Below are 26,275 nucleotides of genomic sequence, written 5' to 3'. Positions count from 1 at the left end.
TGGTGAGTAACATGAATCATAAATGTCAATAAAATCTATCCCTTAGTTGAGGGTTTATTAGGATTCCAAATTATCAAATCCCATTGAAGCAACTAGAAAATTCAACCAATATAGGAGATTTTCTATGGGTTTTTGCAAAGGAGAATTGGAATCAAAGCCGTCAAGTTAAGTAAATACTGTCCAAGACAGCAAATCCAGCTGCAACACCGCCCTCATTTGATGAAGATACTTTTGTCCTCATCAAGTAACCACATTGGTCATTCACAATTACTTTGTCCTTGTTCCTGCATATCAAATAAACAAGTTTCAGGAAAGAATGAAAAACATAAAAGACAAGGTGTTAATTTGAGTGTAGCTTGGGAATAGGCCACAAATGGCTATTCCAAATGTCGATGGTTCGTTTGATCCCGACCCACAATTCGACCAACAAAAAAATCAGCAGAGATAAAACAACCACTAGTTCATATTTCGTATCATTAACGAATGTAATGGCCTAGATCCACCGCTAGCAGATATTGTCTTCTTTGGGCTTTCCCTTTCGGGCTTTCCCTTAAGGCTCTAAAACGCGTCTGCTAGGGAAAGGTTTCCACACCCTTATAAAACCCTTATAAATGGTAGTTTGTTCTCCTCCCCAACTAATGTGGGACATCACACTCCACCCTCCTTCGGGCCCAGCCTCCTCGCTGGCACTCTTTCCTTCCTCCCATCGATGTGGGACCACCCCCAAATCCACCCTCTTTGGGGCCAGCATCCTTACTGGCACACCGCCTCGTGTCTACCCCCCTTCGGGGAACAGCGAGAAGGCTCGCACATCGTCCGGAACCTAGCAGATATTGTCCTCTTTGGGCTTTCCCTTTCGGGCTTCCTCTTAAGACTTTAAAACGCGTCTGCTAGGGGAAGGTTTCCACACCCTTATAAATGGTGGTCTGTTCTCCTCCCCAACCAATATAGGACATCACACCCTAAGCGGGTCAGTTTCCTTGTCTAGGAGGGAAAAGAACTGATGTAGGCTGTGTTTAGGCTGTTGGTGGCTGCTTGTTATTTATAGCCTTCAGCCCCTCTGTTCTTTCAACGGCTGCTTTAAGTCTTAAGTGTTCTCTTTGCTTGTTATTTATAGCCTTCAGACCCTCTGTTCTTCTTTTAACGGCTGCTTCAAGTCTTAAGTGTTCTCTTTTAAGGAATTTACTGTAGCTTGAATCCAAACTAACTGAAAATATACTTCGAACCAACCGAACCAACCGAACCAACCAATTTTCCAGTCAATTTCTTTAATTTCAGCTAATGCCTCTACTAAATATTTCATTTAAAAGTATCTTCCTAACAGAATTCTCAAAGTCACACCATGGTTGACTGAAAAGAGCAGAACAAGAAAAAAAAAGAGTAAAGTAGAACTTGGATCCCTATATTAGCATATTTGAATGATTAAAACGTCTCTGTTTGTCACTCCTTTCTTCATCCATGATAATCATCCAATTGGTTAGCGTCAGATAATCCCAAAGAAGTTGTAGATAAGTGAGTTGCATACCTTAAGTAAGCGCCAAATATACCGAGCTCTGAAATGGCGTGATCCTTATGACAAATCCCATCTCGAACAAAAATCGTCGGGTAAACAGATGGGAATATCCTCTGCATAAGAATGTAAGCAGCATCTTCTACATTCCCTTCCTTCTGCAATCTTACAAGGGTTTTCCTCACATCATCGCCATAGATATTGTTCCCTGAAGGAGATTGATGAATTCTTTATTAAGGAAAGGAAGAAAAATCACAATGAGAGAATTCAAAAGGTGATGGAACTGACCTCCCCCTTCTCTTTGCGGCTTCATAACGAATAGGTCTGGTGCTTCGATGGCTTTTCTTACGATATCTTTGTCATCTAAACTCCACAACCCTGCAAAGCATCTCCTTATCTTGGCAATATCCTCTTTATTGTCAAGGAACCTGAAGTAGGGGCTTAAAAGTTTAGCTGCATATAGAAATTGCAATAAGGAAAGCTATTTCCTAAATAAATTATCAAATCCCAACAAGATCAATCCCATTACGAGGATTGAAATGCTCTAACAGTGAATATTTTTGTGAGGACAAGGAAATAAATGGTTTGCTTCAGTTTCTCAACTTATAAAGAGAATTCATTTCAAGATTTTTGGCGCACTCTCCTCTAAGTACAACCTTGGTTTCTTCAATGGGTTAATAATTCTTGTAAAGCTGAAGAGTTTTACAATGATGTTTCATGATGGGCTTTAAAAGGCCTTCTTGTTGGTTGGTGGTTGGTTCTTGGTTTTCTTTGGAAGATTTAAAGTAGCTACCGTTTTTTAGTGTTTGGTAGGGACCTTATTCATAGTTTCATCATTCATTTGCAGTCTTTCTAAGTTTTTCTTTGGGGTGTGCAGCTAAGTTCTGAAATCCGCTCACTGAAAGAATTGAGAACGAATTGCCTGCATGGAGAATTCCCCACAATTTCCAGATGTGCGGGGGTTTAGCTTTTACTTTTTTAAAATATATAAACACATACATACACATATACATATACCTACACTAACGGGCATTGGGTATCTTTTGTACAAATACACAAATTAAGAAGTTGATAGTCATCTTATAAACTAGAGTTCAAAAACACCCATCTCCATAGAGCGAGTTAATAAGGTAAGGATTGCTTTAGGGTGATTTAAAGAAACAGTTCTGTCAGAAACCGGCCAGAGATAATTCTTTCATCTAAAAGGTTAATTCAGGCTTTGGCCATTTGATAATTAAGGGAAATATAATAGTACACAAAAACCACATTCCTTAATTTACAGGAGCAATATGTCTAATGATGCACTGACTCTTAAGAGACTGTGTCAACTTGGAAGAGAGGGTACAACAAAAGTTACAGCTTTGATCATCCTATAGATACAATCAAGGCATTTTCAGCAGGGAATTTGAGCATCTTCAGTCTTAATTAATGCAGTCCTAGCGACCTCAGACGATCGACCATCTTCTGTTTCTAAGGGAAAAGCTAAGGTGTTGTGGGTGGACTAATCTTGCATCCATTTTTAAGAAATCGGGAAACCGTAGGATCATCCGGGTAGTATTCTTGCAGCAATTCTAAGATCAATTTCCATCTATAACAATTGAAGTAACTCTTTTGTAAGCTTTTCAGATTTTGGTTATCTTCTGAGGATTACTTATCTTCCTCTTCATCCCATCGTATAATGAAATTGACTATAACTTAAAAACTTCTATATTTGTCTTGGGTGAAGTTGACAGAATTCTGTAACATAAAGAACTTGTGTATCTGTCTTAAAAAGTTGACTACAATGTGTTGGAGGGAATTGAATCGGGAGAAAAGATGAGAACTGAAGATACAGAAAAAATTAATACCTTTCAAGTACATTTGGTTTTGCCAGTTCCTGTTGAATTTTTTTGGTGCCTGCTAAATGGTAAGATATGGACGGGCATTTGACTGCAGATGACTGCTCCACAAGTAACCTAGCCGCCCATTCCTGAAATTTGTTACCATTCAAATGAGAAAATAACCCAAAAGCTTCACTCAAGATATAATGAACTTGAATAGTTGACAAGGGAAGTAAAAAAAAACTTGAAGAGAGACTTTTTATTGCTTAGAATTGAAATAGATAAAAGTCATCAAATTGGAAGGATTACATTAAAAGAAAACAACCATCAGATGTGTGGCTAATGAGTTGGCAGACTGCAGTTTAATTTACTGTAACAATTGCCTGTACATATGTATCAAGGATTACCCTTAAATAGGACCACAAATACTTCTCCTTCAGGAAGACCATTATTGAAAAATAGAAAGAAAATTATTAATATGGTCATCCTAATACAAGTCAAATTGTCCAACCTCCTCACTAGATACATGTCTCTATTCGAAAATCCACAAAAAGTAGGTACTCTCCTCGCCAAATGGATATGAAGATATAATCACGAAGAAAATGCCACGTGGAGAAAACTTATAAAGGCCAAATATACTCCTAACATCCTATACAAATTGACCCCTCCTTTTTCTGCGAAGGGGTCATGGAAGTACATAAAAATTATACCAAAACCTCATCACTAGCCAAATTCACCAAAGGATGGGTGATGGAGGAAGTAAATCTTCGTGGACCAACCTTTGGATTGAAAACACCACGTTAACCTTGTGGTATCCACTTGTGTGTGACTCTCTCATAGGCAAACCAACCATGATCAAAGAAACATGGAACAATGTAAACAATTTCTGGGACCCGAAGCTGGGTAGGAACTTAAAGGATAACAAAGCTACGTAATGAATCAAATTAAGCCTCGACTTCGTCCCAGTTGTATCTAAAGAAGCAAACTCATTGACATGGTTTGATGGACATAAGGAAGAAGCAAACTCATTGACATGGTTTGATGGACATAAGGAAAAAGCAGAAGCAATAAACCCCACTATGGAAATAAAATCACTCTAAAAAGGTGAAGTTCTTCTTTTGAAAAATAACGCATGCAACCATTAGCACAAGTGAAAATCTACAGAGAAAAAAAAAATTCGGCATGACTCTATTTCCAAGGTGATGCTCATTATCTAAGAAAGACAACGAATCACAAAGCCACTTATTTTGCAATGCACATACACTCACAATTTCTGAAATAAGGTTCTCAATACTTTCAAATTGCATCTGAGGTAAGAGAGGTATGAGATTTATTGGACATGGCCTTAATGTACCCCCTTTCAAGAACGCAAAAACTCTGCTATGGAAAAAATGGTTTCATTTTGAATCTATGGAAAGAAAGAAATTTAAGAGTATTCACGAAGAAGACACATGCTATTACAAAACTTTTCGACAATAGTGTTTACCATGCTATATCTTGGAGTTAATTATCAATTATCTTATACTTTTGCTTCCTATAGTCATACCTTACCATAAAGGTTTTTTTTGTAAGTATCATGGATAACACTGCCTCTCGTAAATTTCAAGCATCAATGAAATTATTTTTTATTAGTAAAAAAATAAAACTATTGAGATTCATCAGCTTAAGGAACTTTAAATCCTCAAACAACTAATCTACATTCAGATTTATATTATACAATTGAATTTGAATTTACTTTTACTTGCGTCTTAAAAGTCTCACAAAACTATTGAGATTCATAGGAAAATGTGAGTTTTTTCCTAAAATGAAGGGTAACACTAACGCATACCAGCAAGCTCATTCCAAAATAATATATCAACTTAATCCCAACCAAAGAAAGGTCTGCTGCCAGCAGCAGCCGAATGAAGCAGTTGCTCACCGTTTCAGAAGGATAGTCAATAGGCGTATATCCAGCCCTGAAGTACACAACTGCAACTGCTTGGCCATCTCTGCAGGGGAAAGTTCTCGGGAATTATAAGTAACATAAAATTGTAACCCAATTTTCGAAAGAAAAACTTAGACATTCAACACTACTTACACAAGGAGTGTTCCATCAGATTGAAGTTCTCCCTCCCGATCGATTTCTGCCATTGTTTTCCGAATAGTCTTGACATTATGTGTGTTATAAAGCTAAGGAACACTTACTTGGAAAGCTCAAGATATATCAAATTGTTCAATTAGTCAAAAACAACAATATATATATATATATATATCAATATCTGCAGTTTTGGTCACAAGTAAATTGGACGTTGAGAAAATTAATCCATGCTATCTATAGTAGATCGGAAGAATGGGTGAACAATAGAGATAATTATGTACTCTAATGGAGCCTGTCAATCAGAAAAACGTGGATATCTTTTCCTCAAATGAACAGAAAGCCAATGTTGATCATACATGTTGCGTTCCTCGGCTTGAACCACAATCATAATAACAGCACTGCAAAAATTAATAACCCACGTCAGTCATGCTGAAAATTAGGTTTGTAGGAATGGTGATGAATGATAAGGTCAAATTTTCAAATCTAACCTTGGGTTGTTATATTCGGTCCAAGCTTTGGCCAATACCTCAGCAGACTGATTACCGGAATTATTTTCAGGAATCATTCTAGAGTCTAATCCAAGGACTTCCCCATATTGATCAAGTAAGTCACTGGCAGGATCAAATAACAAAAGAAATGATCAGGCAAGGAAATAAATTATGTCTTTTACTGAAGAGTAAAGACAAAGCGCTGGAACATCTCAAACAATCAAGAGAACTTTTGGAGGAAAAGTACAAACTCTGAGATATAAATTCTTAGAATAACACCAACCTAAGCACTATTAACTTAAGTTCAAAAAAGAAATTTTAAGAAGAGACCATGAAGCTTTTTATTGACAAGATGAGAAGTACAACGATAGAAACTTAACATTGAATCAAGGGAACTAAGTTGCAATAGAGGAAAATCTGAGAGTCCCTATAAATCCCCTCACCAAGTTACTGCATTCCCAGCAAAAGCATACCCCCAATCCTTACTTTCTACTATTACTTATACTATATCAATCTTTTAAAACGATTAAGGCGGCCCTGAGGGTTTTCTCGTGGAGAGGCGAGGCATAAGTTTTGAGGCAGTATGAGGTATAAGCCTCATTGTAAATTTGAAAAATATATTTAAAGCATAAAACATAGGACCTTATACATTCCTAATATTATAAAATTTCTTAAAGGAAGAAAGTACACTAAAAAATAAATAACTATAAAGGAAATAATCTCAATAGTCCATCAATGTTCATCACAACATCTACCTTTCTTGTGTTAATAATAATCTTGAGTTCATCCAAAATATGATTATTGTTATCACTAATAATATAACTAATAATAAGAAAAAAAAAGAAAAAAAAGAAAAGAGAATGGAAAGAAAAATAGTAATCAAAATTTAAAAGAAAACTAAAAGAAAACAGGAAAAAAGGGGTTGAACAAAAGAGAATCGTAATGCGGTTTCCCAAATTCTCTCTCTTCTCAGTTGAAAAATCGACAGCATGCAGGACAGGGGCCCTTTATCCTTATTAGATCAAACACCCATGAGAAGACTTTTAAGAGAACATATTGAGAACTTAACTGCATAGGAGCACATTTACTGGAAACAACACTGAAAGTTGAATTGCCTTAAAGAGAGTGATAAAAATACAAAGAAAAAAAATAATAATCGTATCATGGCTGCACACAAGAGGAAAAATTCGATTTCTGAGGTCCTATCTTAAGAAGGAATCAGTTTACTTTCAGCAAGCGATATTGAGAATGAATTCAATGATTGGAGTCCGATTAGAGTTGTTCAACTTGCAGATTAGGAAATTGATTTTTCTGACGGGGTTTATCAAGCAGTAAAACCCTTAGGCTCAAGTAAGTCCGCTGGTCTTGATGGTTTCACTGCGGAGTTCTAAATTCTGATTGAATATTATTAAGCAAGATGTTATGACTATGATTAGAAACTTCTATACTGTTAGGATAATCAATGTGGCTCTCAATGAAACATACGTTTGCTTAATTCCAAAAAACTAGATTCTAAATATGTGTTTGAGTATTCGCCTATTAGTCTTATCCCTTGGACATATAAGATCATTGCCCGCATTCCATCTAATAGATTGAACTTCTTATGCCTTCTCAGTTTCTAGTGCATTTTAAGTTTTCTTTGATATATGCATAGTCCCATGGCCCATGGCTCACCACCAATAAACAAAGGGTTACAACTTGTTGCCTGTGAGGCGTTCACATAGGGGCTTACACCTTTCAGTGTAGGCCTCTTTTTATGTGTTCAACACATAAGCCTTGAGGCACAATGTTGCCACCTAGCCTCAAGGCTTACACCTTGAACGCTATTTAAAACATTGTACCATATTACTTACCAGCCTTTTCATATTCTAACTTAAAGATGGAGGTTTTGTCATATCTTAAATACAGTCATTTCCCATACACTAGTTACCCTTTTTGTCTTTGACAATTAATTATCTCTCTTGATTGATTTCACTTGTATAGTTACCCCTTTTTGTTTTCGACTATTAATTACCTCTCTTGACTGACTTCCACTTGTATACTTTCATGATTAGGACCTATGATATAAAAAGAAGTGAAAGCACACCGCAATAAAGGAATTTCTCAATATACAATTGGTAGAGATCAAAGAAATCTTGTAATTACAAAGGTGCGGAGAGATGTCACCTATCTCAAGAGGGTGGAAGAGAGTACAGCCAACGAAATTGATAATTTTTCGCACTAAAGAATTTCCCTATACTCTTAACTAACTTCTTAAGGAAAAGTCAACACTTAGAATTATATTGAGAGGCACCCTTCCTATTCCTTGAGGCTGCAGCGGTGCATCCTTTACAGAGGAGAATTTGAAAAATCTCAACCATATTCGTCATTGTGGGATCAGGACTTGGAGTTGTTTGGGCTTTGTTTGACATGTAACACAGACTGTCATTCTATGATGGACAAAATGCCACAACAACCTCCTTTTTGGAATAAGGGCAGGGTTTTGCTGGTTGCTTTGTTGTTTCGTGCGGTGTTTGATAAGAAAGGAGCAATAGAATTTTTAGGGGAGTAGAGAGGTTTGAGATACCATTAGATTAACACTTCTTCATGACTTCAATCTCTCGAGTTTTTTTTGTAATTACCAGCTAGGTACCATTCTTTTCTTTTTGGAGTCTCTTTCTTTGATTGGACTTCCCTTGTTGGGATATTTTTCTTATATGCCCTTGTATACGAAAAGTTGGTTTCTCATAAAAATAAATAAATAATTGAAGGATCAAATATAATCATCTGTATGTACTCATTTTTTCTGATAAAAGTTATATTTTAATGGGAGGATTAAAATGGCCAAATATACACAAAATTGAAGGCACAAGAAATCTCAATGGTAAATTTCTCAAATACGTACCTATGAAGTTTACTGACTATTTGACTAAGTCCAGCAAATGAAGATGATATGGTGTTGAGCTCTACTTGAAGAAGTAATTTTGTTTTCTCATCAAGCATATAATCTGAGCGATGTAAACCCAGGCGAATTTCCTGCTTGAATAATTGGAGAAGTTCGTTATAATCCTTCAGTTAAATAATACAACCCTTTTGGATAAAACTGCATACCAAAGAGAAATTAAGTAGGTAAGGCCTTTAGGAACCACGAACATCAAAATTAAGTAGGTAATGTCTTTAAAAACCACACACATCATGGAAGTTTCATGTTCATTTACAAAACCGGAGTAATGAGATTTTTCGTCTACTTATTCTAACAAGTGAATGGAATATATCTAATGAAACGGCTGCACCAAAAAACTTGTCATAAACAACGTTTTAAAAGGCGTTCAAGGCGTAAGCCTTGAAGTGAGGCAGCAACATTGTTTCTCAAGGCTTATGCCTTTAACACACAAAGAGAGGCCTATGCCTCTCTCAACGGGATCATAAGCCTCAGTGCAAACAACTCTGTGGCTATAAGGCGTAAGCCTTGTGTTTATTTGTGGTGCGCCATAAGCTCATGGTGTGCAAGCGGTGCATTTAATTCAAGCAGTGCATTTTCGTCAGCCATAATTTGGTGGTTGGCCATAGGGCTAGGCAGATATTAAAGAAAACTTAAAAACGCACTGCAAAATGAGAAGAAGAAGAAGTTCAATTGGTTTACTTAAAAAAAAATATATCCAACGTTCACCTTGAGGTGTTATTTTAAAATAGAGCTGACTGTGAGTGACTGCATTAACCAGAGGAAAAAGTCACAACTCTTTGACAGCAATATAACAAGGTGAACTTTGTTTTATTCTTTTTCCCTTTACTCTTGTTATCTTTTTGTTTTTGTTTGTTCACAGCGAGTTCTATTATTTTTTCCTACTTAACCTTTGTTTTCATTTTGTTTAGATTATTATTAACACAAACGGACTATTGAGATTTTTTCCCTTTTAGTTCTTAACTTTTTAGAGTGTTTTTGTACTTTTAAGAAATAATATAATGTTAAGAATATATATATGGTCTTGTGTTTTATGATTACAATATATTTTTTAAATTTAAAATGAGGATTACGCCTCACCTCTCTGTAAGGAAACACCTCAACCGCCTTAAGCCTTTTAAAAAATTGGTCATAAAACATATGAACTGTTATCCAAAAAAACTACAATATAAAAATTTGATAGTTTACTCATCACGCCAAACAATATCAATAAAACTTGGCATACACTTACCTCTTTTTTGTCCATCTGAAGCATCTTGGAATGAATATCTAAAAGTCTAGACGTAAAATCATCCGCTTTTTTGGTTCTGCAACATGAATGACATATAAAACGTCCTTTTTAGGCAGAGACAATCTCCACTAATACCCATAATGGTAGAAAATAGGGAAGGTAGTCATACACCAGAAGAATTAAAGAGGAAAGAACAAACAATAAGGATGAACCAGATCACAAGATGAATAGAATACATTGGGATCACGATCGATACATGCTAATAAAGAAGGCACTGCCATCAAACGAAATGACATACAAAGACAAGTTACAAAAGACAAAAGTAACTACTGTCTAAAATGTGAAGGTCAAAGCAAGAGCAGAGCTAAGACAAGATGATTGTGTAAAGTATAAGGACATGAGAATTCCAATCTGAAAACATCATTCTCCAATTTCAGATATTTAAGCAAGTATGATTTTAGAAATTCTAGAAATGTTGACACATAGAAGTTGAGATGAAAAGGGAGGTAGGGAGTGAGCATGTTGATTGCTTCATCAAGTATTACTATTTAACATTAGTGGTGGCCTCGGAAGAACCATGTTGATATTTAACTAATGCATAGGGTAATGAGAATGGAAAGAAAATGTAATAGACCCCTGATGAGCAAGTGATTATTAATTACATAAAGTGGAAACTGCCTTGTAGTTTTTCTAAGCCAGAGGTCAGAGCATACAAGACATATTTCATGGAGCGGTCAAGAACATGTTTCATGGAAATTAGAAGAAAGAGTCAATAACTAGTGTCTGTGCCAGACATGAAAGGGCTCGAGCATACCTAGATAATGATTCCTGTAGAAATTTCCCATCCAAGCTCACTCGATCGACTAATTCATTAAAAATGGAGACTAACTCACATGCTTGCTTCCAATGAGTTTCAGGAAATGACCCAGGCAACAAGGCAATTGGCGAATGAACCAAACCTACACCAGGTATTGTTCCTGATCTCTGCAGCCCAAAACATGTGAAATTATATTAAAATTTTACCCCCAAAAGACGTTTGTTGTTTCAGCATCAGAAACCACTTTACATACATCCTTATTCCAATCACTATTTTGAGAAATTTCTACCATATTTTTAATGGAGAAATAACGGTTATACTTGAAATTGTTTGATGAATGTCCCACATCTGCTAATTTAGGGAATGAACATGGGTTTATAATCAAGGAATACTCTCTCTATTGGTATGAGGCCTTTTGGGGAAGCCCAAAGCAAAGCCACGAGAGCTTATGCTCAAAGTGGACAATATCATACCATTGTGAAGAGTCGTGTTCATCTTTTTTATGAGAGGATATGGAATTTTTAATATTTTGGTTCAGAATCTAAAGGAATGCACCATATCTTCTTCCAATGCTCCTTTAGAAAGAACATTTGCGTTTCTTTTTCATAAACACTAATTGGAGAGAGTATCATAAGCAACGAGTAATAATCCACTATTATCAATCATTCATCCTTCATCTTTCCAAACTAACAGCAGAAGCAACAATCATAAGACATTTTCAGCCAACAAAAACCAAATAAAAGGCAGAGAACATCCATCCTATAAACTGCAGAAACGCTTACCTTCACTGACTTATCACCAACAACAAGTCCATGTAGAGAACTCCAAACAAGAGCGTCATAGACAATCTTGTTCAGCAACTCTTGATCAATGCCATGAATATCCGCCATGGTTTTGAAAGACTTCACTTGGGTTTCAAATTCACCTACTTGATTACACCTTAAAGGCAAATTCTGTGGAGAGGAACAACAACGAAAAGAGTGAGAAGTGAATTTGATAGATCTGATTTGATTCTGATTTGCTGGACGTAACTTTGATACGCAAATTGGCGATTGGGGAAAGCAGAAATGTTGAGTGGAGGAAGTTGTAAGGAGAGAGCATGAAGAATGAGCAGAACCCATGTCGAATTTTAGCTCTATCTTTGTAAAAAGATGCGGCCAATGCCGCCATTAGCACGAGGGAGCACAGCCAGCCGAGTGGATTGGGCGTGGAAGTTTTATTAAAAAAAATATTAAATTAATACAAATATATATATATATATATATATTAAATTAATAATAATATTCCTCAATTTTATTTTCAAAGATATTCTTATAATTTAAAAATTAAACAAAAAATACTTTTATTTTATTATTATTTTTAGACATAACCCATCAAAAGTATTTTTAAATTATGAGAAAGTGTACCTTGAAAATATATTTCCACTTTTTAATACCACTTTTAAAAATAATATTAATATCTTTAAATTTTTAAACAAAAGTTAAACAAAAACCACTTATTTACCGCTCATAAATCATTTTCCTCGGTAATAAAAAAAAAATTAAAGAAAAATGGAAAACACTTTTTAAACACTTTTTAATACGGTTTCGATCATGTACCAACCATGAAAACCTTTAGTCTTATACGACAGTTAATGGTACTTTTTAACTTTTTAAAAATGTTTAAAGATATTAATAATAAAATTGTCAAAAATTTAAGGGTATTTTTTTAACTTTCTGAAAAATAAAATTAATATTTTTGATATACTTTTCAAAATTTGAAAATATTTTAAAAACAAATTCAAGGTAATAGTATTTTTTAATTTTGATAAGAAAGAATAAAAAGCATATGAATCCACCATTATTTTTTTATTACATGCCATCAAATATGAATCCGATGTCCTTTCCTCTAATGTTCATATTTTATTTTAAAACCATTTCTCTCCTTTACTTTTCCTTCTAGTTGTCCATATTATCAAGGTAGAGATTCGTTGTTTCACTTAAAAAAAAATTTTAAATTTTGAATTTATCCGAGATCCATTAAATATAAAATTGAAAATTAGGGACTTACAATGGTCAAATGAAAACTTTACATTGCATATTGGTGAAATCATGGTTGATGCCACCACACGATATGGAGCCTTGCCTTTTATGAATGGATCATCATATTATTGCCAAAGATACAGAGATAGTGACCTCTCCAAAAAAAGATATAATTAATTATGAACCTGCTATGCAAAAGGTGATATGCTACATTAACGTGTCGAATGATGCTATTGTTGATGATTTTGTGGTCGATTCTAAAAAATGACAATCACTTGAGTGCTATGTTGTTACAAGACATTGAAGGATTGTAATAAAGTAATAAAAAATTGACGCCATACAAAAGATTGCACAGATGTTAACGAGGAAAGGAGAACAAAATGATATTGAAAGCATCAAGAAATACTTGTTTAATCCCTTTTTCTTTGGTGTCCCTATAGAAGAAAATCCACAAATATTGTACACCGTCACTCAAGAAAGATTGCACAGAGCGTTGCTAGCATAAGAGAAAGAAAATGGAATGGGAAGTGCCCTTTATTATGTGAGTAGGACAGGAGATGGAGTTGAGATACATTACTTTCCAATCGAAAAAATATGGGTTGCTATTTTCTTTGCGTCGTAATAAAGGAAAGAGTCGCAATTCCATTAACCTTACACTGATACCGCTAACTCAAAAAAATATAGGTTGAATGAAAGATGTGGTTCATGAATTCTTTTCGGTCAATCTGAGAAGTTTTTGAAAAGAGGCAATGGAATTGATTTTCTAAGATTGGTTGGTCATGCAAGGAGAATGTATAGCTGATTGACTTAAAATACCAAAAGAAGGAGCTCAAAAGCTTTTAGTGGAGAAGAGGCATCGGTAGTCCTCTTGATATATGCGCATCGTGTCACAAATATACTATGAATGGAGTAGGTTGTGACCCTCGCTTTGCGACAAGCAAAGTGGCGACCCTTAAGTGGCGCCCATCTGGCCACGTGATGGCCTAGAAGAGTGTCGTGATGCGACTGAAGAGGACGGTGTATCATCCAACATATCACACAGAGTGGGTATTGAAGAGATGACGAGACATAAGCAAGCTAAGGGCCACAATTAGACACGAGTGTCAAAGATAGACTTGTTGAAGGACCGAGTAGGGCCCCAAGCCTTAACCTCGAAAGTCGGAGTTCCAAAGGGAATTTGGGCATGCGATTCTCGAGTCAGTCAAGTCCGTCCATATGAAATATGACGTCAAATTTGGTGTCAATCGAACACCGTATGGCCATTCACCAAAATGGATCTACCCGAGGAAGATTGAAACTGCCTCAAAATGTACCTTAGGGGAGGTGTCAGCTCTCCACCACCCCTGGGCCCTATGCCTAAGCGAGCTACCCTATGACACATACGTGTGTCATAGTGAGGGCAAGCATTGCGAGACGAGTGCCTCGAGTAACTTCCTTTAAAATGGGTTCTTCAAGGACAGTACCCCGAGTGGCACGAGTGTGTCATTATTGCGTCCTAGCACGAGTACACATGGGCTGGGGGCGCAACACTGGCACACTTGTGCTACTCGATGTTGGCTTTTTACCGATCCAACACCCAGTACTATCCTTGAAAAACTCATTTCAAAGGAAGTAGCTTGAGACACTCGCCCTCACTTGACACACATATGTGCCACAAGGTAGCTCAGTTAGGCCACAGGGCCCAAGGATGGTGGAGAGCTGACATCATGCCTCCCCCAAGGTATATTTTGAGGCATTTTCAATCTTTCTCAAATAGACGCCATTTTGGTGAACAGTCAAACGGAGTTGTGGAATGTCCGTCCGGTGTCCGACTGACACCAAATTCCCTCCAGAACCCCAACTTTCGAGGTTAAGGCCCGGAGCCCTACCTGGCTCTTCAACAAGCCTATTTTTGACACTTGTGTCTACTTGTAGGCCTTATTTTGCTTATGTCTCGTCTTCTCTTCAATGTACACTCTATGCGGTGTGTTGGATGATTCATTGTCCTCCTCATTCGCATCATGACACTCGTCTAGGCCCTCGCATGATCATATGGGCGCCACTTAAGGGTCGCCGCTTTGCTTGTTACAACATGAGGGTCATAACCTACTTTCTTCATAGTATGGTCGTGACATGATGCTTATATATCAAGAGGACCATAGGTGCTCCTCCACTAAAAGCTTTTCGACTCCTTTTGGTATTTTAAGTCAATCAGCTATACATCCTCCTTGCATGGCCAACTGAACTTAGCAAATTAAAACAACACCTCCTCTCCCCCTTGGTCTCACAATTCCATTGCCTCTTTCCGTCTCTTTCTAGAAGAAAACCCAAAACAGCTCCTCTCCCACATCCTTTATCCAACCTTTTTTTCTTTTTTCTTTTTCTTTTTTTCTTTTGAGTTAGCAGTATTAGTGATGCTTAATAGAATCGTGGCTCTTTCCTTTATTACAACGTAGGGGACCAAAAGCCTCCTCTTTATCTTCACAATCTTTCGATTCATAGCGAGACTCCTCGGCCTCAAGCCCTACACCCAAGGCTCCTATCTCTAACATTGGAGGCTCCCGAGCTGGGGTATTTTTCTTTGGATACAACCTTAGAGTTGCAATGGCGGGGATTCTTCCCACCCCTTAAGGTTCTTTAGGCTTTGTTTTTTTCTCTGATATTAAGGCAGAGAAACTTGAACTCCATAAATAGAAAACTCTAGATCAATTCAGCATAGTTGGGGGAGAGAAAGATGTCTGCAGAATATATAAAATCCTTCCCTTAGTTGGGGATTTTATTAGGATTTTCTATAGGTTTTAGCAAAGGAAAAATTAGGAACAAAACCTGTTGTCAAGTTAAGTAAATACTGTCCAAAACAGCAAATCCAGCTGCAACCCCACCCTCATTTGATGAAGATACTTTGGTCGTCATCAGGTAACCACATTGGTCATTGACAATTACTTTGTCCTCGTTCCTGCATATCAAACAAACAAGTTTCACAATTAAAACGTCTCTGTTTGTCCCTTCTTTCTTCATCCATCATAATCATCCAATTGGTTAGCACCAGATAATCTCAAAGAAGTTGTAGATAACTGAGTTGCTGTAATGGCCCAAACCCACCGCTAGCAGATATTGTCCTCTTTGGACTTTCCCTTTCAGGCTTACCCTCAAAGTTTTTAAAACACGTCTACTAGGGAAAGGTTTCCACACCCTTATAAAGGGTGTTTTGTTCTCCTTCCCCTCCCCTTCCCAACCGAGGTAGGATATCACAGTTGCATACCTTAAGTAAGCACCAAATATACCAAGCTCTGAAATTGCGGGATCCTTGTAACAAATCCCATCTCGAACAAAAATCGTTGGGTAAACAGGTGGGAATATCCTCTGCATAAGAATGTAAGCAGCATCTTCTACATTCCCTTCCTTCCGCAATCTTACAAGGGTTTTCCTCACATCATCGCCATAGATATTGTTCCCTGAAGGAGAATGATGAATTCTTTGTTAAGAAAAGGAAGAAAGGAGTTCAGGCGAATGACAATGAGAAAATTCAAAAGGTGATGGAACCGACCTCCGCCTTCTCTTTGCGGCTTCATAATGAATAGGTCTGGTGTTTCGATGGCTTTGTTTACTATATCTTTGTCATCTAAACTCCATAACCCTGTAAAACATTTCCTTATCTTGGCAATATCCTCTTTATTGTCAAGGAACCTGAAGTAGGGGCTTAAAAGTTCAGCTGCATATAGAAATTGCAATAAGAAAAGCTATTTCCTACATAAATTATCAAATCCCAACAATCTGATAACAATGTCTTATCTTAACAGCTCTCTGCAATTGGGAGATATAGGTTTAATTGTTTCAACACCGTTGGAGAATGAAGATGCATTGGTAATGGCAGTCAATTTATTAGCAGGCATGCATGTAGATGAGTCTCCACCTCACGGTGATATGTCCAAGCAAAACATGCTTCATTTTAGAGTACCTATGGTTGAGCCACCAAGGAAGGTGTACCTTATTTATATAGGTACTAACTTTCAATTCTTTTAAGTCTTTGTTAGTCATCTTATTTTTAGGATCGCTCTTATTCATATGTACCATTCCTTTACTCGAGTGTCACATAGTTGCGTGGAATCAGTCATTCAGCTAGTAAATTTTACTAGACTAATCTACTATGTATATTTTCACCTTCTATGGAGAGAGCAGCCACGAGATAGAAATATTTGGGATAGAAACTATGATTTAGTGAATAAAAAGGCTTTAAAGCTCTCCTTGGGAGAGTAGCTTGTTTTGCCACTTGGTTGCTACTTAGTTTCGTCTAAAAAGTACCCAAAAATAAAACATTTAGAGCCGTTTGAATCACCATTTGGGTTTTGAAAATTGATCCAACAGATACAATTAAGGCATTTTCGGCAGGGAATTGGGATAACTCGACACCTTTCCCTCGAGTAATGCAGTCCTAATGACCTCAGACGATCATTAAACTATCTCGGACCATCTTTCGTTTCTAACGGAAAAGCATAGGATCATTGGGTAATATTTTTCAGCAAGACTAAGATCAATAATTAATACCTTTCAAGTACATTTGGTTGTGCAAGTTCCTGTTGAATTTTTTTGGTGCCCACTAAATGGTAAGATATGGATGGGCATTTGACTGCAGATGACTGCTCCACAAGTAACCTTGCTTTCCATTCCTGAAATTTGTTACCATTCAAATGAAAAAATAACCCCAAAGCTTTACTCAAGATATAATGAAATTGCTTGGAATTGAAATAGATAAAAGTCATCAATTTCTATATGAAAAAACCAACTTTTGCTTGTCTTAAGATTTCATAAAACTATTGAGATTCATTCGAAAATGCGAGTTTCTTCCTAAAATGAAGGGTAACACTAATGCCCAGGAAGCTCATTCCAAAAGAATATATGAACGTAATCCCAATCAAAGAAGTGTTGTAACGGAAGCGGAGGCAAGATCGATCGCACTCACTCACCCACAAACAAAAGTTAAACAAAGAGACACAAAGATTTACGTGGTTCGGAGATAAGAAATTCCCCTACATCCACGGATAACAACCAATCTCAATAATCAAAGTGTTTACAAAGTGTATATCTCACCCCACAAGATCTCTCAACAAAGTTCCTCCCAAATGTCACTCAACAAATGCAAAATGACACTCAAACTCAATACATCTCAACCATCCTAGACAACCCTTTATATAGGTATAGAAGCATTAATGTCATACATGAATCAACAAAATGGAAGATGAACCAAATAAATTAGAGTTATGAATCAAATAAATGCCAATACATGCATAGGAGATGCATGAATGACAAGTTAGAACAGGAAGGAAGCAGTTACTTACCGATTCAGAAGGATAGTCAGTGGGTGTATATCCAGCCCTGTAGTACACAACTGCAACTGCTTGGCCATCTCTGCAGGAGGAAGCTCTCAGGAATCCCAAGTAACATAAAATGGTAACCCAATTTTCATAGGAAAAACTAATTTTGACATTCAAAACTACTTACACAAGGAGTGTTCCATCAGATTGCAGTTCTCCCTCCCTATCGATTTCTGCCAGTGTTTTCCGAAGAGTTTTGACATAATGTGTATTATAAAGCTAAGGAACGTTTACGTGGAAAACTCGATAGATCAAATTGTTCAAATAGTAAAAAGAATGGGTGCACAATAAAGAAAATTATGTACTCTAATGGAGCCTGACAATCAGGAAAAAGTGGATATCTTTTTCTCAAGTTAACAGAAAGGCAGTGTTGATCATACATGTTGCGTTCCTCAGCTTGAACCACAATCATGATAACAGCACTACAAACATTAATAACCCACTGAAAATTAGGTTTGAGGAATGGTGATGAATAAGAATATCAAATTTTCAAATCTAACCTTGGGTTGTTATATTCAGTCCAAGCTTTGACCAATGCCTCAGCATATTGATTACCCGCATGATTTTCAGGAATCATTCTCGAGTCTAATCCGAGGACTTCCCCATATTGACCAAGTAAATCACTGCAAGATAAAATAACAAAATGAATGATCAGGCATGGATAAATAATGTTCTTTTACTGAAGAGTTAAGCCAAAGCTCTGGGACATCTCAAACAATCAAGAGAACTTCCGGAGGAAAAGTTGTAACAGCCCAAGTCCACCACTAGAAGATATTGTCCTCTTTGGACTTTCCCTTCTGGGCTTCCCCTCAAGATTTTTAAAACACGTATACTAGGGAGAGGTTTCCACACCTAGTAAGGAATGCTTTGTTCCCTCTCCAACTAATGTGGGATCTCACAATCCCCCCCTTGTAAGCCTAACGTCCTCGCTGGCACATTGTCCAATGTCTAGCTCTGATACCATTTTTAATAGCTCAAGCCCACCGCTAGCAAATATTGTCCCTTTTGGCTCGTTACGAATCATCGTCAGCCTCACGGTTTTAAAACGCGTTTGCTAGGGAGAGGTTTCCACACTCTTATAAGGAATACTTCGCTCCCCTCTCCAACCGATGTGGGTCTCACATTAACAACTAGGCATCATTCTTTTCTGTTGGAGTCTCGTTCTTCGATTGGACTTCCCTTGTTGGGATATTTTTCTTATATGCCCTTGTATATGAAAACTTGGTTTCTCATAAAAATAAATAAATAATTGAAGGATCAAATATAATCTGCTGTATGTACAAGTTTTTTCTGATAGAAGTTATATTTTAATGGGAGGATTAAAATGGCCAAATATACACAAAATCTAAGGCACAAGAAATCTCAATGGTAAATGTCTATAAAAGTTATATTTACCTATGAAGTTGGCTGACTAGATGACTAAATTCAGCAAATGAACATGATATGGTGTTGAGCTCTACTTGAAGAAGTAATTTTGTTTTCTCATCAAGCATATAATCTGAGCGATGTAAACCCAAGCGAATTTCCTACTTGAATAATTGGAGAAGTTCGTTATAATCCTTCAATTAAATAATACAACCCTTTTGGATAAAATTGCATAGCATGGAGAAATTATGTAGGTAAGGCCTTTCGGAACCACAAACATCAAAATTAAGTAGGTAATGTCTTTAGGAGCCACAAACATAATGGAAGTTTCATATTCATTTACAAGACTGAAGTTAACTTATTCTAAACTGCAAGGTTATGTAAATATTTCATGTCACATAGTAAAAACATAACAACTAAAAACTTGTCATAAACAACGTTTTAAAAGGTGTTTAAGGCAGAAGCCTTGAAGCGAGGCAGCAACATTGTTTCTCAAGGCTTATGTCTTTTACACACAAAGAGGGGCCTACGCCTTGCTCAATAGAGGCATAAGCCTCAATCCTAACACCTCTGTGGCTATAAGGCGTAAGCCTTGTGTTTATTTCTGGTGCGCCATAGGCCTGTGCTGTGCAAGCGGTGCATTTAATTCAAGCAGTTCATTTTCGTCAACCATGGGGAAAGACAGATATCAAAGAAAACTTAAAAATGCACTGAAAAATTAGAAGAAGTTCTATTGGTTTACTTAAAAAATATATATATATCCAGTGTTCACCTTGCTGTGTTATTTTAATAGACTGACTCTGAGTGACTGCATTAACAAAAGAAAAAAGTCACAACTCTTTGACGACCAACACAACAAGGTGAGTTTTGTTTTATTCTTTGTCCCTTCTTTACTCTTGTGTTCTTTCTGTTTTTTTTTTTTTCACAGTGAGTTTTTACCCTTCGCCTCTCTATAAGGAAAAACCTCAAGCCGCCTTAAGCCTTTTAAAAAATTGGTCATGAAACACATTAACTGTATCCAAAAAGCTACAATATAAAAGTTTGATAGTTGACCTACACAATATCAAAAAAATTAGCATACACTTGCCTCTTTTTTGTCAATCTGAAGCATCTTGGAATGAATATCTAAAAGTCTAGACGTAAAAGCATCCACTTTTTTGGTTCTGCAACATGAATAACATATCAAAACTCTTTTTTAGGCAGAGACGTAAAAGCATCTTGGAATAAATATCTAAAAGTCTAGGCGTAAAAGCATCTTGGAATGAATAACTAAAAGTCTAGACGTAAAAGCATCCACTTTTTTTGGTTCTGCAACATGAATGACATATCAAAAGTCTTTTTTAGGCAGAGACAATCTCCACTAATAACCATAATGGTAGAAAATAGGGAAGGTAGTCATACACCCTAACTAGTTAGAAGAATTAAAAAGGAAAGAACAAACGAATGAGGATGAACCAGATCAGCAGATGAATAGAATACGTTCGGATCATAATCGATACATGCTAATAAAGAAGGCACTGCCTTTTAGTTTTTCTAAGCCAGAGGTCAGAGCGTACCTAAGCTCAAGACATATTACATGGAACAGCCAAGAACATGTTTCATGGAAATTAGAAAAAAGAGTCAATAACTAGTGTCTGTGCCAGGCATGAAAGGGCTCGAGCATACCTCGATAATGATTCCTGTATAAATGTCCCATCCAAGCTAACTCGATCGACTAATTCATTAAAAATGGAGACTAACTCACATGCTTGCTTCCAATGAGTTTCAGGAAATAACCCAGGCAACAAGGCAATTGGGGCATGAACCAAACCTACACCAGGTACTTTACCTGATCTCTGCAGCCCAAAAAATTTGAAATGATATTAAAATTTACCCCAAAAGACGTTTGCTGTTTCAGCATCAGAAACCACTTTACATACGTCCTTATTCCAATCACTATTTTGAGAAATTTCTACCATTTTTTTAATGGAGAAATAACAGTTACTTGAAATGATGAGAGGATATGGAATTTTCAATCTTTTTGGTTCAGAATCTAAAGGAATGCACCATATCTTCTTCCAATGCTCCTTTAGTAAGAACATTTGCGTTTCTCTTTCATAAACACTAATTGGAGAGAGTATCATAAGCAACGAGTAATAGTCCATTATTATGAATCATTCGGTCCTTCATCTTTCCAAACTAACAGTAGAAGCAACAATCACAAGACATTTTCAGCATACAAAAACCAAATAGAAGGCAGAGAACATCAATCCTATAAACTGCAGAAACGCTTACCTTCACTGACTTGTCACCAACAACAAGTCCATGTAGAGAACTCCAAACAAGAGCATCATAGACCATCTTCTTCAGCAACTCTTGATCAATGCCATGAATATCCACCATGGTTTTCAAAGACTTCACTTGGGTTTCGAATTCACCTACTTGATTACACCTTAAAGGCAAATGTTGTGAAGAGGAACAACAACAATGAAAAGGGTGAGAAGTGAATTTGATAGATCTGATTTGATTCTGACTTGTTGGGCGTAACTTTGATACGCAAATTGAAGATTGGGAAAAGCAGAAATGTTTGGTGGAGAAAGTTGTAACGAGAGAGCATGAAGAATGAGCATAACCCATGTCGAATTTTAGCTCCATCTTTGTAAAAAGTTGCGGCTTTTCCTGTTCTTTGTTTCTTTCTTTTTCTTTGTTCTTATAATCTTATTAAGGCTAATGCAGACCCCGGAAAGGAGGGTCAAAATGACCAAATGTGGGTTGACTTTGACCGATTTTTCTAACTTTCACTATTTTCTTCTATATATTTTTTCCGTTTATGGAATTTTTCAAAGCATTTTTCTCTTCTATCTCATCTGGAAATTTGGCCTCTAAGACTCAATAAAATCTCAAAAGCTCGACTTTAAAAGAAAAGATTGGGTTTCTAATTCCTCGTCGAGACTCAGGTGTTACAAATTCTCCCCTCCTTAAAAACTTTCGTCCTCAAAAGTTGCTTATGCCCGATTCCCAAAGGTAGGACATTCTCTTGCTCAAGTTGTTACATTGACTCGATGGTAGTTCTACCGAACCGTGACCATGGACACCCGCTCATTGCACATCCTCGTGTGGATGATGCAGATCCACCGCGCAGGGTAATCCACCCAAACTCTCTCTTAGGTCACACGTTCCTAATCGGCCTCACGCCAAGCTAAACGTACCATACTGGAGTGGAATCTGCAAACACTGTACTGGCTACTATCGGCTTATAGGCTACCTTTATTTTTCTCCAAGGTTGCTGTGGTGGCCTTCTAGGTCTCTAGAGGCGTCTAGGCGGTTTAAATCTCATCTCTCGTTTCCAAGACTTTAGGGTTAGCTCCTATGGCCAAACCAATCTCTGGGGGCATATAGGTTTAAACCTCTAATCATTCACGATCATGGCGTGCAAGGTCAACAAGAAACATACTGACCTGGGTCAAACATGTAAAACACATTAGTTTTAGTGCACTAATCTTAATTGAGCTCTCTCGTGCATGCTTTACTAGGGAGATATTCCTATCGATCACCTAAGCGTGTAATCCACAATTTAAACTTCACCTTAGTCATATATGGGGAATCGAGGAGGTCTATTGGATTCCTAAAGAGGCTAGGTGGCTTAACATGATTTTATGACTCCAAGCTGCTCTTTTTTTACTCCTCAAGTCATTCTTAGTCTAGGAGCACTAGGGTCTAGACTCTCTGACCGTTGTGTATGATTCTAAAGTGCTCAGTCTACTTGAAGTGTTCTGACCTAAGTTATCGTCTAGTCAACCTAACTCTAATGCCCTAGTTCTATACAAATAAACATGCTTTACAGGGGGAACATACAATCACACCAGGAGCTAACACGCACTATATCATGCAAACATAGAAGCTTGTTCCGCACTATATCATGCAAACATAGAAGCAAACAAGCTCTACAGGAAGATAACATCCATCAATCACCCGAAGCACAGGTCACAATAGCTCATCCTTTTTTCTAACACAATGGAAAGCATATAAAACGACGTTCATCACAAATCTCATCATAGAGGTATTTTTGTAATTTCTTACATCATGCATGCCACACTCATCCCATACTGCCCAACTCGTATTTTAATCATGCATATTTTCTTTTTAGCCTTGTATAATACATAAAATAGCATGCTTCTTGGAAATCTCAACCTAAGGGTATAACTGTAATTTTACCATGACATACGTACAATACATACTCATCCAACACGCCCTTTCAAAGTCCTTAATACGCATTTTCTAACCACCTAAGGTAAGGAATGTTAGCATGATAGCACATTCTAGCGATTGCTAATTACTTGCCTAAAATCCGTGTGGTAACTTACTTGGATGAAGCGTGCCCTCCCAAGCTAGCTTTTTCGTGAGTCAGGAGCTCCAAAATTTCTAAAATTCCTCTGGTAGGTCTTGATTCAAGTAAAATTAGGGTCAATATCGAAATCAGGATGAAAATAGGTAAACAGAGGCTGAACAGTACAAAAAGAAGTCACTGACGCGCCTACACGCGAAAGAAGATTCCCTACGCGCGCAGGCAATGCATGAGTAATCAATGCTTTGAGGGTGGATAGGCAGGATCTCAGCATGCCACGTGTCATGTTTGATTTGTGAACATATCTCCCATGATGTGAGTTCAACGTATCTCCCACGATCAGCACGTCTGAGGCAGGTCAGCTAATGGCTCTCAGGTCTAAATAAATGCTATCATAATGTTCATAGGTAGTGCCAACTTTCTTGAGCCTAAAAAATCACTACAACAAATATTGGATACAATAGCAGGTGAACAACTATCATAGACCTTTGATAGCTTTTTTCGTACATCCTAACAACCAACACTATTAAATGTCTTAAGACTTTTTTTATAACTTTTTTGTATAGCTATAATGGATGGTTATAATATTCATATATGTTGCTATGAAAACATTTTATAGCATTTTTATTAAAGCTATAGTATGTTATAAAATAAATTTAATTCAATTTAACTAAATGAACATATGGAATACTTCAAAACACATTAAATAATATGACTTCCATTCATAATTAAAATTTTATAATCTATTTACGTTACAAAATAAAGTATTCAATACACGAAGGGTGGGGCTAAAAAGGATGGATAGGACAATCTTTACATGTTTTTTCGTCATGAGTTCGTGAGGAATTAAGTCAAAGACTCACATTCCAATGGGTTAGCCTTCCTTATCCACAAGTACTACAACATTATCATCAAACTTTACCTCACTTATTCAAAACACACTAACAAAACTAACATCTATGTTTATCAGAGTTCTACTACAGTATCACCAAGCAAGCATTTTAACCTCAACAATTAATAATTAATAAACTAAATAAGACTGGACATAATCACTAACTTGTAGAGTGTCAAATTTCTTCGCTCGAACTATCATGTCATCTCTTAAAGAACTCTCATCGCCACTGCCGCTGACATAGATTTCGACAATACTATCGTTTGTTGGTCGCATATGCATCTGTGGAAAAGAAAATTTAGAAAATAATGCAGAAGAAATGAAGGGAAAAAGAGTTCAGCCGAGGAAATGTGGAAGATAAGAGCACAAACGAAAGAGAAAGAAGAAGCTTTTGACCCACCTTGCCTAAATTGTCATTAGGCTAATGCCTCCATCATTGTTCACTTTTAAATAAAATATCCCTTCAAAAAACTGTGTCTTATCGAGGGATTGTGAGTATGCATATTAGTTTATTATGATTAATTCATCTTAGTCAATTAGAAAAAAAACCAATATGCATGCTCACAATCTCTAACGCAGTTTCTTAAAGAGCTATCTTATTTAACCAAATTGAAAAAACCCCATCATGACTCCCATGCCCGTTCCTTGAATCTCTACATTCTTTCCCATTTCCATCTGAATAAAGAAGTTCAACAAGTGAGCAATCATTGATATATGTACACGCAAACAACTAATGTTTGAAAAGAGCCACTTCAATAGAACTAGAAATATGCAATTAATTTTACGACGAGAGGTGAATTTTCCTGAAAAAAATAAAAAAGAAAGCACAAGCAACCAAAGCAAACATAAGAAAAAAATCATTCTAATAACGGGCAAGGAAATCATTTGTATGGACAGTAGCTTCTACTTCCTATGGTTCCTTAGAAAGTAGAAGTAAGCTTTTCCAATGATCAAAAATATTGACAATGAAATAAAACAAGACTAAATCAGCAATTGACTTTAAATAGCCCCTAATAAACACAAATCTTTAAAAACAAACACAACAAACTAAATCAACGATTTCAGATTTCATAACACAATACCATTTCAGATTTCATAACACAATACTTCCAATTGGAACTCTCAACACAAATTAGAGACAACATTTCTCACGCCATGCTCTACTTCTTGATAAGGGATAAAGATAAAGAAAGTGACTAAAACAAATAGAACAAATTCAAAATTGAAAAGATAGAATAAAACCTCGCCACAATCTTTCAAATTTTGAATGATAACTAACATTGATTGCTTAGCCACGAAACCACGAAAGGAGATTTTTCTCATTATGTAAGTTAAATTGCAGATAACACAACATGCAGAAATCAAAACTTGAAAAGAATGGAGATACTAGTAATTAATCGAAACTAAAAAGAGAAAAAAAAAAAAAAAAAAAAAAAAG

At 36.6% G+C, this 26,275-nt stretch overlaps 2 protein-coding genes across 4 annotated transcripts; both read right to left on the bottom strand.

Annotated features, from left to right (window-relative positions):
* Nucleotides 1–12,092, bottom strand: LOC111454174 (glutathione synthetase, chloroplastic-like). Of its 2 annotated transcripts, XM_023095529.1 has the most exons (13): nucleotides 11,917–12,092; nucleotides 11,667–11,837; nucleotides 10,882–11,051; nucleotides 10,068–10,143; nucleotides 8,780–8,910; nucleotides 5,896–6,018; nucleotides 5,725–5,805; nucleotides 5,408–5,488; nucleotides 5,249–5,318; nucleotides 3,358–3,479; nucleotides 1,799–1,938; nucleotides 1,526–1,718; nucleotides 1–284 (listed from the first exon to the last, which is right to left on the bottom strand). In XM_023095529.1, exons 1-13 carry the CDS (start codon nucleotides 12,052–12,054, stop codon nucleotides 161–163), a joined length of 1,620 nt encoding a protein of 539 aa, XP_022951297.1. In that variant the 5' UTR covers nucleotides 12,055–12,092; the 3' UTR covers nucleotides 1–160. The 2 variants fall into 2 exon arrangements, with proteins under 2 accessions (XP_022951297.1, XP_022951296.1); XM_023095528.1 differs by having other exon boundaries at nucleotides 11,667–12,092.
* A 1,171-nt stretch (nucleotides 12,093–13,263) lies between these two features.
* Nucleotides 13,264–24,222, bottom strand: LOC111454173 (glutathione synthetase, chloroplastic-like). 2 transcript variants are annotated; one of them, XM_023095527.1, is made up of 13 exons: nucleotides 21,896–24,222; nucleotides 21,287–21,456; nucleotides 20,709–20,784; nucleotides 19,652–19,782; nucleotides 18,757–18,879; nucleotides 18,598–18,678; nucleotides 18,384–18,464; nucleotides 18,221–18,290; nucleotides 17,430–17,551; nucleotides 16,432–16,571; nucleotides 16,147–16,339; nucleotides 15,711–15,840; nucleotides 13,264–15,622 (listed from the first exon to the last, which is right to left on the bottom strand). In XM_023095527.1, exons 1-12 carry the CDS (start codon nucleotides 22,253–22,255, stop codon nucleotides 15,717–15,719), a joined length of 1,671 nt encoding a protein of 556 aa, XP_022951295.1. In that variant the 5' UTR covers nucleotides 22,256–24,222; the 3' UTR covers nucleotides 13,264–15,622; nucleotides 15,711–15,716. The 2 variants fall into 2 exon arrangements, with proteins under 2 accessions (XP_022951295.1, XP_022951294.1); XM_023095526.1 differs by having other exon boundaries at nucleotides 13,264–15,840.
* Between the last annotated feature and the right edge of the window lie 2,053 nt (nucleotides 24,223–26,275).

The sequence above is a fragment of the Cucurbita moschata genome, unplaced genomic scaffold (assembly GCF_002738365.1).
Source record: "Cucurbita moschata cultivar Rifu unplaced genomic scaffold, Cmos_1.0 Cmo_Scf00016, whole genome shotgun sequence".
Taxonomy (NCBI): domain Eukaryota; kingdom Viridiplantae; phylum Streptophyta; class Magnoliopsida; order Cucurbitales; family Cucurbitaceae; genus Cucurbita; species Cucurbita moschata.
Note: the sequence above shows the minus strand (reverse complement) of the source record. Positions and strands in the feature narration are given on the sequence as shown.

What these genes read in the sequence shown, in the direction of transcription:
- LOC111454174 (XM_023095528.1), bottom strand. Translation starts at nt 12,005, where the DNA reads ATGGGTTCTGCTCATTCTTCATGCTCTCTCCTTACAACTTCCTCCACT. An exon ending in GCCGCAAAGAGAAGGGGGAG is followed by an intron (nt 1,719 to 1,798) that starts GTCAGTTCCATC and finishes AATCTCCTTCAG; the next exon opens with GGAACAATATCTATGGCGAT. An exon ending in ATATTTGGCGCTTACTTAAG is followed by an intron (nt 285 to 1,525) that starts GTATGCAACTCA and finishes TTTGATATGCAG; the next exon opens with GAACAAGGACAAAGTAATTG.
- LOC111454173 (XM_023095526.1), bottom strand. Translation starts at nt 22,255, where the DNA reads ATGGAGCTAAAATTCGACATGGGTTATGCTCATTCTTCATGCTCTCTC. An exon ending in ACTGAATATAACAACCCAAG is followed by an intron (nt 18,679 to 18,756) that starts GTTAGATTTGAA and finishes TAATGTTTGTAG; the next exon opens with TGCTGTTATCATGATTGTGG. An exon ending in CAACCAAATGTACTTGAAAG is followed by an intron (nt 16,572 to 17,429) that starts GTATTAATTATT and finishes CCCCTACTTCAG; the next exon opens with GTTCCTTGACAATAAAGAGG.